We start from the raw sequence: 14,786 nt of genomic DNA, 5'->3' as shown, positions 1-14,786 counted from the left end.
TAATATTGTCAATATAACACCAGCCGTGAGGTATAATGTTGTTAAACTTATTCTTTATTTTTCACCCAAATGACTCTTTCAAAACGGGTGATAACGATCATTTCGACTGGAACATGTGAATCTTTTTAAAATATTGGTCTTTTAATATACACCAGCCGTGAGGTTATAAGTTGTTAAACTTATTCTTTATTTTTCACAAAATTTGACCTTCAGTGAGACGGATCATTTCCGAAAACTGGAAGTGAATCCTTTTAATATTCAATATCACCAGCCGTGAGTATAATTGTTGTTAAACTTATTCTTTATTTTTCACAAAATTTGACCTTCAGTGAGACGGATCATTTCGAAAACTGGAATGTGAATCCTTTTAATATTGTCAATATAACACCAGCCGTGAGGTATAATGTTGTTAAACTTATTCTTTATTTTTCACAAAATTTGACCTTCAGTGAGACGGATCATTTCGAAAACTGGAATGTGAATCCTTTTAATATTGTCAATATAACACCAGCCGTGAGGTAATGTTGGTCAGTATTGATTTTGTTAGACTTATTCTTTATTTTCCCTTGGATTTGATCTTCAGTGAGACGGATCATTTCGAAAACTGGACCATTACAGTGTCGAGACTTCAAAAGCGGGGAATATGAATCCTTTTGATATTGTCAATATAACACCAGCCGTGAGGTATAATGTTGTTCAGTATTTATTTTGTTAGACTTATTCTTTACTTTTCCCAAAATTTGACCTTCAGTGAGACTGGTCATTTCGAAAACTGGACCATTACAGTGTCGAGACTTCTAAAGCGGGGAATATGAATCCGTGAGGAACAATGTTGTTCAGTATTGATTTTGTTAGACTTATTCCTTAATTTTCCCAAAATTTGACCTTCAGTGAGACGGATCCTTTCGAAAACTGGACCATTACAGTGTCGAGACTTCAAAAGCGCTGCCCGATTCTTTTGATTTTCATGCGTCTCTGGAACCCGACCTTGAATTGACTTCGACAATGCCGAAATCATGCTTCGAAAATTGGATGACAAGACAGGATCACTCCGGAGGAACGAATGTTCCAAACTGGTGTTAAAGTCACCGCACCGCCGCCGGCACTAGTTCCCTACGGGGAAACACAAAGATGACCTCCGAAGCAACCTGTAATTAGCTTGTAGGACATTCAAGGTCGCCTATAAATATGGAAAAAAATGATTTACGTTAACTGGTTAAAACAGTTATTTGAATTCTACTTATTATTATTGTTGTTGTTGTCGTTGTTGTTGTTGTTGTTGAACAAGGCAGATTAAATTTTAACTTTACAGTGGAACCCCAAAAGACGTGGGTCCATTTGATGACATTATATATATATATATATATATATATATATATATATATATATATATATATATATATATATGTATATATGTATACGTATATATATATATATATATATATATATATATATATATATATATATAATAAGATTAGAAAACTCAAAACCTTAATTATATGCAATTTAAGTCTTTAAGTCATTATAGAAAAAACAAGAAAGCAAACAAAATCATCCATACTTACAAAAAAAAAAAAAAAAAAAAAATGATTGCAGAGCAATGCCGTGATCTAAAACCTACATCTTGACCGAGCCGCCACCATATGGCGGGTCCATCAGTCGCTAAAAATTCCTGGAGTTCCAGAGAGGAAACTGGAAACTGGAAACACAGTTCCAGCGGCCTTCGATAATAAATGGCACCGCACACGCTAGTCTCATCTTTTCCCTCTTAGAGTTTCACCACCCCTCTTCTTCTTCCTCTTCTTCTTCTTCTTCTTCTTCACTTCTACCTCTCCCATGAGGATGGATAAGGAAGATCAAATGGGTTGCCCAAGAACAAGAGCCGGTGCTGGCATAAGGCTAGCTGAAACGGGAACAAGCACTTCATGGGTCATTCAAATTTCGGATGAATTTTCTTAGTCTAAGAGAGATGTTTATTTTGTTTTGTGTGTGTGTGTGTGTGAGAGAGAGAGAGAGAGAGAGAGAGAGAGAGAGAGAGAGAGAGAGAGAGACAGAGAGTTTTGTTTATATTTATTATTTTGCATTATGGAGTTATGTATGTATGTATGTATGTATGTATGATGTAATGGTATGTATGTATGTTAAATTGTAATGTAATACTATTATAGAATATATATATATATATATATAATATCATATATATATATATATAATAATATATCTATATATATATATATATATTAATATATCTAATATATAATTATATATATATATATAGTATATTGTTGCGTGAGTGAAAGATACAGGAATTTTAGGATAGGATATTTATGATGAATTTATTAGAATGAAAATGTAAAAGATAAAGAATCTGCATGTTAAACAGTACTGAAAAACTATTGCTAAAAAAATACAGCGTATTTATTTTAGTTTTCGTTGTTGAAATGAGCTTCTATTTGACCATAGATTTTAGCACGTTTTAATATACGTTAAAAGTTGGGAATATAATGTTTGCAACTAATGCATGAGGTGAAAATCTTGCATGTGCCCCGAATAAGATGGTGGTCGGATCACGCCTCGTTATAATAATTATTGTTCTAAAGGGTCCACAATAACATAAAGTGTAAAAAGTCCGTGTATAATTTTGAAGATTTTGGACTGAAGATGAACCCAGGGAAGGGTTCGAAAGCTTTCTGTAAAGTCTTCAAAATTGTACACGGACTTTTTACACTTTGTATTATTGTGGACCCTTTAGAACATTATAAATACTCTCGTGATAGAGAGTTTTTCCCTAATAATAATTATTATTATGACGACGATTGAAATATAGTCAAATTCTTCCGAAACTCAGAGGGATTTCCCTTAGAGTAAAATCATATCTGTGAAAACGAAACAAGAGTAGTAAAGTCACCGAATTTGCTTCAGAAATAATTTCTAATAAAAATTCTCTTTTTTTTTCAGACATTTACGAGACATGGGCACGACAAGAAGGAAGTTATGGGCTGGGTGGATTCTGTGGCTGTCAGTCTCTCCAGTCTACACCCAAATACTGATTGACCTTGGAGCCATCCAGGGTAATGTTTTCTTATTTTTATGAATACACAGACAGACAGGCAGACATACAACCAACACACACACACACACACACATACAGACACAGACACACACAGGGAGTTAACGTTACCTCGTTCTGATACCCCAGGTGGGAGTCTGAATCTCGCCCGGGCATCAGAATACCCTCATGTTTTCTTCACTTGGACCTAGGCTTAGTAGTGCCAAGCGTTTTTAAATTGTGAAGAAATTGAGAAGTTCGCTGGTTCGAGCCTGGCGATCGCCCATCCTATTATCGCTTAATAAAATTCCCCCTCAGTTAAACATATATGAAAATATATTAATTCCGAGGTAGAGAGAATTAGATATTAAAGGACATTTGTAGTTCGATATTTGTATATGGATCACGATAATGCGATATGACTGATATATATATATATATATATATATCTATATATATATATATATATATATATATATATATATATAATATATACTTACATATGGCAGCAAACAACTGATATCCTTTATTAGACAAGACCTCACATTCAGGCTGTTATTATCTTCTGATTTTGGTGAAACGGTGAGACTTCAGGAATGGGATCTATATTATATTTCTCAAAAAAATTAATTTGCATTCATCACATTTTTTTTCAGAATAGGTTTTTATTTAGTCAGGAAGCATATTTAGGAACTTCTAAAGTAGAAAGTATGTCAAGTGTTGTCATTTCCATTATATCTCTGATAATAACAGCCCAGGCGATATTATTTTGTGAATATAACACTAGCACAACATAGCTTCCTTTCAAGAATATTCCAGAATGATCTTGTTGGCGGGTGCTGTTTCCCCTGCTCTCCTGATCCTTTAGCCCCTCCCCAAAACCCTGGGGTGGACAAACAGGTTTGCTGGAGGAGGGTGGATGTTTCCCCTACCTTCCCGTTCCCCTTCCTATCTTGCCCCACCAGGCCGGACAAACTTGCTTGTAGGGAGTGGGTGGCTGTGTCATGTCTCCCCTACTGTCCTTTTTGCTGCATTAGATTCTAAAGTTTACTTTGAACATTTGCAGATGAACTGGAATCAAGGAATCTCAGGAATGAAAGACAGCCCGCGTCATCTGACCTTCATGACGTTCCGCTGGCATATAACCCTCACGGTGAAGAAGTTTTTCGGAAAATTGCTGATGGCAACACTGGAGTTGGTGACGTCACGCAACAACAAACGCCAGCTCTCTGGGAGAGAGTCACCAATGAGGAGACGTTTCCATATCCAAGCATCATTTACACCTTCAGTGAACCCCAGCAGACCGAACGGCAAGCTGATTGGCCAACAACAGACACTGATGATGAAGGAGAATCGACCCCAGTAGGTGTAGTACCTCAAGGAGAAGAGACCTTCATTCCATCCTCAGAGGACACAAGGACAAACACCGATACAGATCCTGAATTTCCAGGATGGTATGGAGACACTACGCCTTTCCAGGAGCAGACCTCGTCTCAAGAGGTCGAGGACGACCAGGAGGCACAAGCACCCGAGGAAGAAGTCGAGACTACTAAAGCCAGTAGCTCTCGCCTGCTCCCGAGCTCCTCAGTTCTCGAGATGATGGTCAAAGAAATGAGGCCTGACTTGAGTGGGGAACAGATGAGGATGCGAGGCTTCTCTGGTACTAACAAGAACGCGTATGTAGGTATGCTGTCAACCACACGTTTATCGTTTACGCAAGATAAAGTAAACCCCACAAAGCTCGAGAATGAAATTGATTTAACTTTCGAAGGGGACCATCTTCATCCCTTCTCTAAGCAATTTGTTTGTCTAAGGAAGGCAGATGGTCTCGTTTTCGTACTTTGTAGGTTTTACGTTGGTATGGCTTTTCAGATGTTTTGGTTCAGTCAGTTCACTTGTTATTTAAGCGATCAAAAATAGTCTCCGGCAAACCCAGGACTTGAGGAATTCGAACAGAAACCTATAGCAAAACTTAATAAGATTATTAGTCCAACACGGAAAAATCTAACTATTTCCAATGAAAGATATTAGGTAAAGGTATCACTATGAAGTCATGGCATTTGGCCTTTGAAAAAATGAAACTGGTAATGATTTACATACATCTGTTGTGACAAGAAGTTAGGTACGAGTAAACATCTACTCGACGTCCAAAATATTCAAGGTTTCCCGTATTTATTTTCTTCGTAAACTGATGTATAGATACTATCCCTTCTTACTAAAGTACTGTCCTCCTCTTACTTCCAGATCACTGGGGTGAAGAACAAGAAGAGGAATCCACTCAGAGGATAAACTCAGTCGATTATGACCTCAGCTCACTTTATAACAATCAGGATGCCCTTCTAATCGACGACAACAGGTAACTAAAACAAGAAAGCACACAGACAATAAATTATGAAGAAATTGATCTAAACAGAAATGAAAGCCAAGAAAAGTCAACTGAATGTGTCAGCAGTCTTTGTATATACTAGCAATTTACCAATCCTTACTAAAAGCATATTCATCTGCAACTTCATAACAGTGACTCACCAGTGTTTCTTACCTGTTATGTCATTGATGTTAACCCTATAGTATTCTTTTCCAAATGATAAGTCATATGTATACAGAAATTATGTATGAAAATAAATTCGTAAACTATTTAAGTCTACGGGCGTAGCCAGCCTCGTTTCACGGGCAGCACTAGCTCTTTTTCAGGGAATCCCTTCTCACCCCCACCCCCTTCAGAGGAGGGGGAAGTAGGATGAAACCCCATTATAAACCATCTTAGGAGTCCCCACTATAAACCTGCCAAGCTTCATGCCCATCGGACCAGCCGTTTGGCCGTGATTGAATGACAGACGGACGGACAGACATAATGCCCATTATAGTATAGTAAGATTTTACTTGACAATTAAAATATTTTCAAACTATCGGCCCTTTGATTGCTGGCAAATACCATTCAGTCTTTTGGTTTATATTTAAAATGTTTGATAGCAGAATTAACAATACAAATTTGTTTTTATTGGTACGGTGTCTGGAGTACTGCAAAATATTACTTCACAAGTCTCCTAGGATTATTGAAACTTAGGAACATCCTGCCAAAGTTTTGTGTAAAATAAGGGCATCTCGCAAAGGTGTAATTCATCAGTACTCAAAATAGTCCAATCAAATTAATTGATATGAGATAAAACAATGAACAGAGGCATTTGAACAGATCCTATGTCATTTGTCTCTATTTCTTAGGTACGTGAATCCAAACTTGGGCAAAACGGACACTACGATGCTCGATATTGGTTTTGCTTATCTTAATAACTTGTTTATAATTCACCTATTTGTCTGTTTACCGAATTTTAATCCTATTGGACCAATTCTATTTGTACCGAGTCTGATTTCAATTGACATGGAAATTAGTAGTTCCTATTTTCAATGTGTATACACACACATTATATATATTATAATTAAGTATATAATAATTATATATATATATTATATATATATATATCTATATATATATATATATAGATATATATATATATATATATATATATATATATATATGTAATATACACCTATATATACATACAGAGTCGATCTGTCACTTGGGGCTTGCGATGTTTCCAGTTGTCACCTGTTAAGGTTACTCTGGGTTAAGTTTTCGTTTTAACCATTCTTTCAACGTAATATATATATACATATATATATCTATATATATATATATATATATATATATATATATACATTTCTTTTCTTATTTCAGAGATCCTGCAAATACATTCGGAGGTCACATCTCCTACCAAGAGCCAGGGCCCTCTGATGACCACAGCAACAACAACCGTCACCAACAACAGGGGTCCTTCACTGGCCCCCCATTTCCTCAGGAGCATCCGGAAGAAGGACTCCTTCCCCCCCATCAGTTCAGCAGTAGACACGGACTCCCTTACACGGACGAGTCGCCCAAACACTTCAAGAACGAGGCCCTCAAAGCCCAGTCCTTCCGGCGGGAAAGCGACCGGGTCAAGTCAAAGCATAACGCTAGCCAGGGGGCCTCTGGGATTCAGGGTCTCCTGCAGCACGTCCTTCGGCAGCACGAGAACCACGCCTCTCCCGAGGAGCCGGTTCCCAGCTCCACGGGCGCCTTCGCGGAGAACGTCGACACTTTCAACATTGTCATCACCAAGAATTTGACGGCGGGTCACTCCAAGCCGACTGTCCAGTATCTCTCAGATACTAAGGTTACTCATATAATCCTGTTTCAACAGTTGATCGAATTTAGAACCTAGGCCATAGGCCAAGCACTGGGACCTATGAGGTCATTCAGCGCTGAAAGTTCCTCGTTGGACGAGTTGGACGAGTGGTTTTCGCGCTTGGCCACCAATCCGGTGGTCTGAAGTTCGATTCTCGGCCAACGGGGAATCAGAGGAATGTATTTCTGGTGATAGAGATTCATTTCTCGATGTAATGTGTTTCGGATTCCACAATAAGCTGTAGGTCCCGTTGCTAGGTGACCAATTGGTTCCCAGCCACGTATAAATATCTAATCCTTCGGGCCAGCCCTAGGAGAGCTGTTAATCAGCTCAGTGGTCTCGTTTCATTCAGCGCTGAAACGGAAATTTGACAGTAAAATCTCTTAGCACTATAAATCAATTGTTCGGAGAGGGTGGAAAGTAAGATGGAAGGAAGCAATATGAAAGGAGGTACAGCAAAAGGAACAAAAGGGGTTGCAGCTAGGGACCTTAAGGAATGCCTACAGTGCATTGCATGAGGTGCATTGACGGCACTACCTCCATATGGGGCCTGTTTAAACGGTTAATTTCAATATTGAAAAATGTCACTATAGCCAAATCACTTCACCAAGAAATCAAAGTTTAGATGTGACAAAGCAAAGCTGAGGTATTTATATAAGGTAACTATAATCAATCCCGTAGGGGATTTTTGCCGTCATTGCACTTCATGGGGTGCACTGAAGGCATGACTAAAGGTTCTTTACAGCGTCCCTTTAGCCCCAAGCTGCAACCCCTTTCGTTCCTTTTACTATACCTCCATTCATATTATCTTTCTCCCATCTTGCTATCCACCTTCTCGAAACGAATATTTCATAGTGCAACTGTGAGGTTTTCTCCCTGTTATACTTTCAAACCTATTGGCTGGATGACCTCTTAGGTCTCAGTAAGAGGCCTTTGGCCTAAACTCTTCATTCGGTTCCATTCCGCTATGATATGCTAATTTCATCAACACAACATGAAGTTAACTGAGTGAGCTTGTAAAGCGGAGATATCTCTGCAACGTTGCATCAATCAAATCGTTTTTTCAAGTGACTTCGATTAAAGTTGTGATTTGGCCAGGATGCAGTGTTAATGGAAGACTCCGACATCAAATTTTATTCTTAATCAATGAGATTCGGAACTCAAGTTGGGGGGCTTGCTAATCCATAATCGCTGTATCAGATAATTAAGTTTGGGGGCTTATCATTGTATCAGATAATTAGGTTTGGGGGCTTGCTAATCTATTATCATTGTATCAGATAATTAGTTTTGGGGGCTTGCTAATCTGTAATCATTGTATCAAATAATGAAGTTTGGGGGCTTATCATTGTATCAGATAATTAGGTTTGGGGGCTTGCTAATCTATTATCATTGTATCAGATAATTAGGTTTGGGGGCTTGCTAATCTGTAATCATTGTATCAAATAATGAAGTTTGGGGGCTTGCTAATCTGTAATCATTGTATCAGATAATTGAGTTTGGGGGCTTGCTAATCTATAATCATTGTATCAGATAATTGAGTTTGGGGGCTTGCTAATCTATAATCACTGTATCAGATAATTGAGTTTGGGGGCTTACTAATCTATAATCATTGTATCAGATAATTGAGTTTGGGGGCTTGCTAATCTATAATCACTGTATCAGATAATTGAGTTTGGGGGCTTGCTAATCTATAATCACTGTATCAGATAATTAACTTGGGCGGCGTGTAAACTGTTCTCACTATATACCAATTTGCAGCCCTCTAGCCTCAGTAGTTTTTAAGATCTGAGGGTGGACAGACAAACTGCAGATGGGCAGACAAGTAGCCACCTCAAGTTTTCTTTTATAGAAAACTAAAAAGTAGCTTTGTGAAACTGAAGGTTACAATCTTCTCATACCATTAAAGACATTGAAAATCTATAAGACCACAATGCTTTCTCTCCTCCAGGTGAATGCAATGCTCCTCAACTCCACCGTCAGTTCTGTGAACACAGTGTCGTCTCTCCGGAATGTTGTGGATAAGGCCATACATGAGGCTATGGCCACCAACCCCGTGACTTTCCAAGAGGCCATTGCACAGGTGACTATTATCCTTTAAGCCTGCCAAAGCAATTGTGCTTTCCTTTGTTTCATCAGTAGTTGTTATTTATGAAGATAAAATAAGTCGCCACTTGGAGACTTTTGGCTTTGGTCATATCAAGCGTACTGCTAACAATATATATATATATATATATATATATATATATATATATATATATATATATATATATATATATATATATATATATATATCAAGCAGTACTGCTAACAATATATATATATATCTTGTTATTACTTTTGCTATATATATATATATATATATATATATATATATATATAATATATATATATATTATATCTTGTTAGTACTTTTGCTTATATATACATATATATATATATATATATATATATATATATATATATATATACAGACACATATATATATGTATATATAATATATATATATATATATATATATATATATATATATATATATATATATATATATATATATAGAATGTGTATATTCACACACACATATGTGTGTATGTGTGCGTGCATACATATATATAGTTATAGCAGATAATGGACACCTTTTCCTTTCCATGATTATGAGTTATTTATTGAATAGCTACAACACACCATAAGTTGAGAAAAGCTTTTTTGGTTTCCTTTGTCCTGCTTGCAACGTAACAGCTAATCATCTGTAAGAAAATTAGATTTTTTTTAGAGTCTGAAACAAATTTCACGTCGCCTGTAGTTCGAAATCTTGATATCCAATTTTTTTTCCATCATTCAAGGTGATCGAGAAACCCGGCTCTGTCCCAACAGTGAATGTCGTTAACTCGAGCATTCCAGATCTGGGCCAGCTCGAATCAACCATCAACTCTCTCCTGGGTTCTGAAGTTGTTTACGAAGAAGAAGACCGGAAGTCCAACAGTGTGCATGGGTATATACCCTCCCCCAATGGCTCAGTGGTAAACAGGCTCATGAATAACACCATAGGAATCGATAATCTCAATATCAATTCAACCTCAAAGACCAACATTGTAAACATATTCATCATTAACATTATTGGTGGAGCTGAGGTCAGCACGAGTGAAGATTCGCCACCTTCATCTGTGGTTCCTATTTCTACTTCGGCAGGCAGCGATGAACTTTCCAACCTAGAGCCTGTTCCATCAGGATTCTCTCATCACCCAGAGGGCCCTCCTCTGAACAGTCCTCATCTAATAAGCCTCATTGAAGGAGGTTTGATTGGCCCTGTGCCTCATCTACCCTCTGCAGGCATAAGTGAGCCACTGCCCCCAGCACCACCTTACGAAGGATTCTATGTAAACCCATCTTCCAGTGCGTTGCCATCATCTGGTTATATTGACCCAGAGAGCTTAGTGCCTGAAGGGGAGTTACTACTGGTGACTGCTGAGCAAGGGCAGGGAATTGAAAGCACAAGTTCAGTTCCCGAGGTTACATATGATGGAATTGTCTTGAATCACAATTATGTCTTAAATCTCCTTCCTGAATTTGTAAAAGCAACAACTATTCCTCCTATAGTTCCTTTGTACAATACTACCGCTCATAATATCTTAGGAAAAAAGCCCTCAGTTTTAGGTCTACTTCCAAACCAACTTTTCCAAATCACAAGACCATTAGTGGATTCTTCCAGTAATCATACAAGAGGAGGAGTTATGCGAGTAAAGCCTGTGGGGAATGTGACAGCTTATTTTGCAAATCACCAGCTTCCAACTTCATATGCACCTCAATCCCCACGACTAGAAAACTCTTCTTTCACTAGAATTTTGTCAACAAAACCCTTTCCTCCTGTACCAGGTCATAGTATTCCTCGCCACCCTAACCCTTATCAGAGTCCATATCATGCATTTAATATTGTTAGTGAAACTAGAAGAGAAAATAGAGATGACATGAATTTAGTTCAGCTGACTCGAAATGAAACTGAGACTAGCCATGAAAAAAAGTTACCCCAAAAAGTATCTCCTAGAACACAGACTGTGAAACCAGAAGAAACTGTGCCGCCAGTTAAAGAGATAAGTCAGCAAACTAAGGCTCAGGAGACAAAAGAAGTATTACAAAAGGATAAAATTGCATCTGATGATATAATACCAGAGGGAGGAGCTTTAGATAGTCTTATGAAAGCAGTTGCTGTTGGAGCATTACCAAGTGGCATTGCTGTTGCTACTGCTCTTTGGCCTTATTGGGCTCCGTTCCTTCTTGGAAAACGAAGAAAGAGAGAGAGTGGACCGTATCTGCCTCTGCCTGAATCTTCTTTGGCTAGGTCACTTGATTTGGATTCGTCTCAATTGGAGCATCTCATATATAATATGCAAAAAGCGGAAAATGAACGAAAAGACTTGGTAATTAAGGCTGAAGAAAGAGCTCGTTCAGGAATACCTGTAGATTGGCTGAGTATCCTCACTGGAACTAAATACAAGGAGGCTGGAACTGAATTTCCATCAGCATGGAATAAAACTACCCTCAAGAAAACCAATGCTCAAATAAAGAATAGAAGGCCATCATCGGCTCCAAAGCTTAAAGAAAAAACTCTTACTACTGACTCATTACCAGAAACAGATCCTACTCCACTCAGGAGCACAGTTCAAGGCACCACAGAAATGACAAACACAGAGATATTGCCAGTTGATGAAGAGAAGCCTGTAACACTCTCTGAAAATGACGCAGCTAAATCAGGAGAAGGGACTTTGAAATCTGGAGCCACAGAGCCAACTGTAATACAGCCTGGAAATGGAGAATCTAAAAGTAAGGACAATACAAAAGGGGAAAAAGACTCTGTGACTCCTGGTGTTATCAGAACTACAGAGAAAGCCACAACAGTGAAACGATCAACAGATCAGTCAGATAATATTGAAACAGGTGAGAAAATGGACCAGTCTATTACGCAAGTTATATCATCATTAACATCAGAAGAAAGTTCTGGCTATGATGACTCCTCACAGCCAGTAAGTACAGTGAGTGGTCAGGAAAAAGAGGATGGTAGCTCCCCTGATGTTGCCTTAGTTACAAATTTCCTTTACAGTGCCATTAATGAATGGAATCATGACCAAGAAACTGGGAGTGAAAGTCCTAATTTCCCAGCTCCTAAAGAAGGGTCTCCAATTGCAGATTCTACTGAATTTATTGACATAGAGTTGATCACAGATGCTCCTCAGCAGATGGTAACTGGTACAAATAGTCCAATAGTTTTCATCAATGGTGTGCCAATGATAACTGATGGTACCAGTGGAGCCTCTCGTCCTATTTACAGCATTCAGCAACCCCAAAGACCAAACTCAGCATTCACTAGAACACCACCTATCAACCCAGGTAACTCTGCACAACCAAGCGCTACTGTAACTTCTTCCAGCGGAGAACAAAGCATCACAGCTTTCATAAATAATCAGCCTATAACAACTCCAGTGAAAGACTCAAACACAGCATTCATCAACATTGAAACATCACCAAATCCCCTTGATTTGCACCACGTTAGTATTGATCTTTCCCCAGAGTGGGTGACTGAGAAAACGACGGCCAATCCTGTTACACAATTTGATTTCCCCACAACTGCTCCATCTACAACAAGCACAACTTCTGCACCTACAACTGCTGCAACAACCACGCCCACTACAACAACGACAACCACTTCACCCACACCGCCCCCTGTTAGAGCAGATCCTCCAACTACTACGACCACAACCACAACTACCACCACCACCACTACTACGACTACTGAACCGACCACTACCACAACAACAATTGCTCCTGGGTTCTTTGACTCCGTTGCCTCGGCAGTGTTAGACTCAAACGGCCAATTTCAGCAAGCTATGGGCTTCGTCGGCTCCGTTGCCGTGTACGGGGCAGCAGCCCTCATGCCTCTGTGGCTGCCCATTGTCCTGGGCAAGAGACGCCGAAGGAGAGATCTCCAGTCAGAGGACGACATTGAGGAAGCCCTAAATATTCTGCAGATGACCCAGGACCCTCCATTCATAGAGGGAGAAACAGATTTGTATGAATCTAAGAGCCTGACCGAAGGGACTTCCATGTCTGTTGGCAATACAGATGATGAAGTTGATCTGTTCAGACACTATCCATCCCTAAAAAAGTTTGTCTTCTACGTTTTAAAAGAAGTTCAGAAACAAAAGAAAGCCAAGTAAAGTTTTCGTCTTTGAAAGCTGCAATTCAGTTTAAGGTATACTGTATGTGTAAGAGTTAATATTTTACTGTTTGATAAATTGCGAGTCAGGAAACAGGCCATGCCTTCAAGACTTCTACTGACCAGCTGTGAACTTCTCAGAAAATTCTGGCAGATATTAAACTAACAGGTGGGGTTAGTAGCTGACTTGAAATTAAGCATATCTTAATTGTAGCATTATCTGCTTTCTTGCCTATAGTTAACTTTTATTTATTCCCTAGAGAGTTATTTAAATATTTATTCGTTAATTTATTTATTGAATATTTTTATTATATAACAGGATGCAATAGCAAGGAAGTTGTTATGACATATTTGCATAAGGAAGGACGCTCTCCAAATGGCTCCCCCATTTATCTGACAAGACTTGTCTAGTATTCAAGTACAATTCAGATTGATGGTCTTCTTTCATTTCCATTCGGTTAACATTATTATGCACCTTTCTGTAAACGAGAAGGAATTGTAAATACCTGATTAGTTCAAAATACGGCCATCCAAAAACTCCGTCGAGCATTTGAGGCAGCTGTGGGAAACTTACCCTGCGAATATGCCAAATAATTTATAAAAAAAAAAATTAAATCTTAAACTTTGTTAGACTACAGAAGGATGCTGTAAAGAAATCTACTTTTCATTTACTTGAAAATGGGTGTTTTTCCTTGAACGAAGACTAGGTTTTTAAAAATACCTATGATATCTGTAACAATTTTTCCTGGTTTTCAGAATGTTACATAAATTTAGTTCCAAGTATACTAGTAACTCATTTTACAGGGAGGCGTTCTGTATAGATAAGAAAGGTATTAATTCTTGAGCCAAATAGCCTTTTCAAACAATAGAGATCCATCTTATTATCATATTAGGGTTAATAAGTAATTATTTTTTTTAGTTGTTATCTGTTACTTGTATATAATGTTGATGTTATCGCCTTTTGAAAGAATTTACGTCCTCGTGAGGGTGTCTGGTAAACATGTTAAGTTTTCTGAATAAATCAGCATTGTTAACTTTTTAAATTTGGCTTTTATTTCGTCTTACTTGAGGTTCCCTTCAAGAGACCCTGCAACATTTAGTTCTATTTCATTTCACTATGGAACTATACTCGGTTTTTTTCCATCTGTCTACCTGCCTGTGGTGTTTGCGTATGGTAACACTGCGTCCCGGGCTTTAGATAGTTACATTCAGCTTACATTCAACAATAGTAATATCCTTTTCCGAATATTAACGGTGTAATTCTCATACATTAAATTATTAAAACACTTTTCAGTTGCAAATGTACTCCCAG

General features: G+C 38.1%; 1 protein-coding gene across 1 annotated transcript in view; it reads left to right on the top strand.

Moving 5' to 3' along the window:
* Positions 1-14,517, top strand: part of LOC135209175 (mucin-17-like) — a 48,818-nt gene extending 34,301 nt beyond the window's left edge. The window contains exons 2-7 of the mRNA XM_064241853.1: positions 2,959-3,071; positions 4,116-4,733; positions 5,294-5,405; positions 6,783-7,257; positions 9,218-9,349; positions 10,110-14,517. Of these exons, the coding sequence (XP_064097923.1) occupies positions 2,972-3,071; positions 4,116-4,733; positions 5,294-5,405; positions 6,783-7,257; positions 9,218-9,349; positions 10,110-13,475 (4,803 nt within the window). The 5' untranslated portion in view covers positions 2,959-2,971 and the 3' untranslated portion in view covers positions 13,476-14,517. The remainder of the gene's footprint in view (positions 1-2,958; positions 3,072-4,115; positions 4,734-5,293; positions 5,406-6,782; positions 7,258-9,217; positions 9,350-10,109) is intronic.
* The last annotated feature ends 269 nt before the right edge of the window (positions 14,518-14,786 follow it).

The sequence above is a fragment of the Macrobrachium nipponense genome, chromosome 37, assembly GCF_015104395.2.
Source record: "Macrobrachium nipponense isolate FS-2020 chromosome 37, ASM1510439v2, whole genome shotgun sequence".
Classification (NCBI taxonomy): domain Eukaryota; kingdom Metazoa; phylum Arthropoda; class Malacostraca; order Decapoda; family Palaemonidae; genus Macrobrachium; species Macrobrachium nipponense.
This window is presented reverse-complemented; position numbering and strand designations above follow the sequence as displayed.